Below are 2,967 nucleotides of genomic sequence, written 5' to 3'. Positions count from 1 at the left end.
TCCAAATTAACATTCTTAGTTTGCGAGGTGATAATTATATGGCAAATAGTAAGGGATAAAAAGGAAGGAACGGACATTAAAGTGGGATATAAAGTAGGTAAATAATAGTAGGTATGGAATGAAGAAGGGAAGAAGACGGTGCAGGAAACTGAGAAGACATTTGGAAGCAAAGAAGGGCAGTACAAGGGGAAGGGCGAAAACCACAATTAAAAAGGAAAAAATGAATTAGCGACAGGTTTGAAAAGTAATGTAATTTTCTAAAACAGTTTGAAATAATACGTTACAAGCAATGATGTTTACTATTTAGACAACAACTTAGACAATAAATATAATTGGTTAGTAGTTAATATAGTAGCAAACCAAAAAAAAAAAGGGATGACAAGAGGGGTTTGATAAAGTGGGAGTTAAACTTTTAAATTTTTGAGATCATGGCTTCTACGTACCTGTTGGATATTACTGTTGTTAAGTCCTGTAAAGAAAAATGGATATATAAAATGAAAAATGAAAATATGTTTGTAAACAACAATAAAGTATTTGTTACAAACCCCAGATGGTTTCCAGATTGCTTTCTGCAAAATGAACACGCTTCTTTAAAGGTGGTCCTGATATTTGAGATGAAATTCCTGTAGTTAAGAGAAGTGTTTATAAATAAGCTGTATTTATGAGAAGTTAGAGGCAAGCCTTACCTTTAAGAATACCGGATCTGAAAGGAGTTATCTGTTGCTGTTGCTGTTGAGGCTGTGGAGCTAATGAAAGTATAAAAAAATATTTTTTATCGCATAAATATTGAATGGTATACGTACAGGACGAAACAACTACTTCAGATTCAACTGCGCCTGCTCCATGTAAACCTAGTTCACTAAAACTTTTCGAAATCATGTCTTCGGCTATAGAGGTAACTGTATAACCGAATCCACTGGCTGAATAATATACAAATAAAGAAAGTGCTATAAATTTATGTATTAATAGTTATTATTATTTATTACCTCCTTCAGGACTTGGAGGCCCTGAAGAGTCTGTCTCTTTAAGTTCGACATTTTCTTCCTCTGCTTGTTCTAATAGGTAAAATTATTATTTGATAAAGAACAGCAACAACCTTGGAAAATTAAGGGCAGTAATATAAATATAAAAATTACATACCAACAGGTTCTCGCGGAGTTTCCTTGGGTTCCATATTTTCACAAGTTAATGTTTAAGTTATGTTTAAAGAAACGCCTAACAGAACTGTGACTGATTTCAAATTGAAAATGTTATTTGACAGATAGTAATAGGGTTGAATTTTCCCGGATTTACCCGATATTTAAAGTCGAAACAATATGTATAATTTAATATTATATTCAATGGAGAGTTACAATGTACAAATGCTCTTAACAATGTAACGGACATCATTATAAACAAATGAAAATCAATTAATTCTCTCTCTCTCTCTCTCACACACGCACACAGAAGGCAGTACGAGCGGATCTGTTTAGTATCAGTTGAACTTTTTATAATTAACTATACAAAATATTTAATTAATATTTATTAAACTTCAAAATAACACAACACGTACAAATAAACAACTCATTTAAACTTTACATTAAACTAAATATTCATTTCCTTTGAATAAGACAATATTATTAACCCTAACGTACGTTAACGTAAAAATCTACAGAATATGTTTATGTAGTATCAAAAATTTATTTAGTCCTTTTTATTTTTCTTAATGGGATTCAAATCTAAAGCATCTTCATCATCATTTTGGCGTTTAGCATGAGAATAGTTTGTTAAAGCTGAAAAACACTGTTTTAGTCATAATTTGGGAAGGGTGGGGGGTGGGGGGGTGCTATCAGAAGTTTACCAGCATTTTCTGAAGGTGGGACTTCTTCAGAAGATGTTAAATTTAATTTTCTAATTCCTTCAATTAGTTCCTCATCACTGCTAGATTCGTTTAAATAATTATCTTCAAGATAAATTCCTACAAGCATTTAAATAATGATATAATAAATATAAACTGCCTAATTAAACTCAAATTAAATAAAAACCTTCGTCTGTAAGATGGGCAGGATCATAAGTTTCTTTAGTTCGAGTCCAAACCAAGTACAATGAAAGATTAGATATGTCAGAATCTGTAGAAGTTGGTGATAAATTGATACTGGTTGGAGATCTTCGATAATAGAAGTCTAATATGTCCTCAGGAACATAGTCGGGTTCAAATATCGATGTGGCTTCAAAAGCCCCTTTAAAAATGAAAATCAAACTAACTGAACCTAAACTTGGAGGCTTTTGCTATAATAATAAGAGCTAATGGCTATACTTCGAATGAGAATCTTACGTTTCTGTTCTTCTGAAGGAATTATGTCCTCGAAAGAAATTGCATCGTCGTTTGTATTAAAGAAAGGGGTGTTATTGTCAAGGGAACGATAATATTGTCGAATTTCAGATTCTTCCTGATCGTTATTGACCAAATACGAATTTGCTAAAATATTTTGTAGACAATTTCGTCGTATCTATTATTATAGTAAATTAGTCAACTTACCCTTATTTGCATCTTCGAGATATTTTTCAAGTAACTTTTGAGAATCAGTTTTTCGAGAATCACCCCGATTTTCTTTTTCCATTTTTAAATTCCAAAAAACTCACTTTAAAACGTTTTTGTTGTTTAAAAAAATCAAACGATTACTACTGGCTTGACAAAAATCAGAAACGGCATTAAAACGCCCTCTAGAAATATTTTTTCATATTTTTTGTAATATTAATTTCTTGTTAACGTAAAATTCGTACGTTTAGTCATAATGCCACATGGTAAAACACCGTTAAAATTTGAAAGAGCAAACGACCGTTAAACTTCAGTTTCCCATTGATTTTCTCTTCCAAGAGTTGCAATTTTAGAGGTTTCTGTCAATCCTAGGAAAAAGAGCTAGTGGCAGGTTTTAGGATTCTTGGTACCTATGCATAACTTTGCATTTTTGTTGAAATCAATAAATA

The 2,967-nt window shown here is 31.6% G+C and overlaps 2 protein-coding genes across 2 annotated transcripts; both read right to left on the bottom strand.

Moving 5' to 3' along the window:
• Window positions 1-537: 537 nt before the first annotated feature.
• On the bottom strand, window positions 538-1,331 carry LOC112906060. The gene is made up of 5 exons (XM_025979646.1): window positions 1,141-1,331; window positions 987-1,055; window positions 804-920; window positions 687-746; window positions 538-623 (listed from the first exon to the last, which is right to left on the bottom strand). The coding sequence occupies exons 1-5, from the start codon at window positions 1,172-1,174 to the stop codon at window positions 538-540; spliced, it is 366 nt and encodes a 121-aa protein (XP_025835431.1). The 5' UTR covers window positions 1,175-1,331.
• A 308-nt stretch (window positions 1,332-1,639) lies between these two features.
• LOC112906061 lies at window positions 1,640-2,614 on the bottom strand. Its single transcript, XM_025979647.1, has 5 exons — window positions 2,519-2,614; window positions 2,315-2,458; window positions 2,025-2,219; window positions 1,841-1,957; window positions 1,640-1,772 (listed from the first exon to the last, which is right to left on the bottom strand). The coding sequence occupies exons 1-5, from the start codon at window positions 2,598-2,600 to the stop codon at window positions 1,684-1,686; spliced, it is 627 nt and encodes a 208-aa protein (XP_025835432.1). The 5' UTR covers window positions 2,601-2,614; the 3' UTR covers window positions 1,640-1,683.
• Between the last annotated feature and the right edge of the window lie 353 nt (window positions 2,615-2,967).

This window comes from Agrilus planipennis, unplaced genomic scaffold, assembly GCF_000699045.2.
Source record: "Agrilus planipennis isolate EAB-ADULT unplaced genomic scaffold, Apla_2.0 scaffold1669, whole genome shotgun sequence".
In the NCBI taxonomy this organism is placed as follows: Eukaryota; Metazoa; Arthropoda; class Insecta; order Coleoptera; family Buprestidae; genus Agrilus; species Agrilus planipennis.
This window is presented reverse-complemented; position numbering and strand designations above follow the sequence as displayed.

Bases quoted from the DNA above. Each gene is read 5' to 3' on its own strand.
- LOC112906061 (XM_025979647.1), bottom strand. From the start codon at position 2,600: ATGGAAAAAGAAAATCGGGGTGATTCTCGAAAAACTGATTCTCAAAAG. The intron at 2,459-2,518 runs GTAAGTTGACTA...AAAATATTTTAG, and splicing joins TCTCGAAGATGCAAATAAGG to CAAATTCGTATTTGGTCAAT. The intron at 2,220-2,314 runs GTAAGATTCTCA...TCATTTTTAAAG, and splicing joins TCCTTCAGAAGAACAGAAAC to GGGCTTTTGAAGCCACATCG.
- LOC112906060 (XM_025979646.1), bottom strand. From the start codon at position 1,174: ATGGAACCCAAGGAAACTCCGCGAGAACCTGTTG. The intron at 1,056-1,140 runs GTATGTAATTTT...TTTACCTATTAG, and splicing joins AACTCCGCGAGAACCTGTTG to AACAAGCAGAGGAAGAAAAT. The intron at 624-686 runs GTAAGGCTTGCC...TCTTAACTACAG, and splicing joins CAGATCCGGTATTCTTAAAG to GAATTTCATCTCAAATATCA.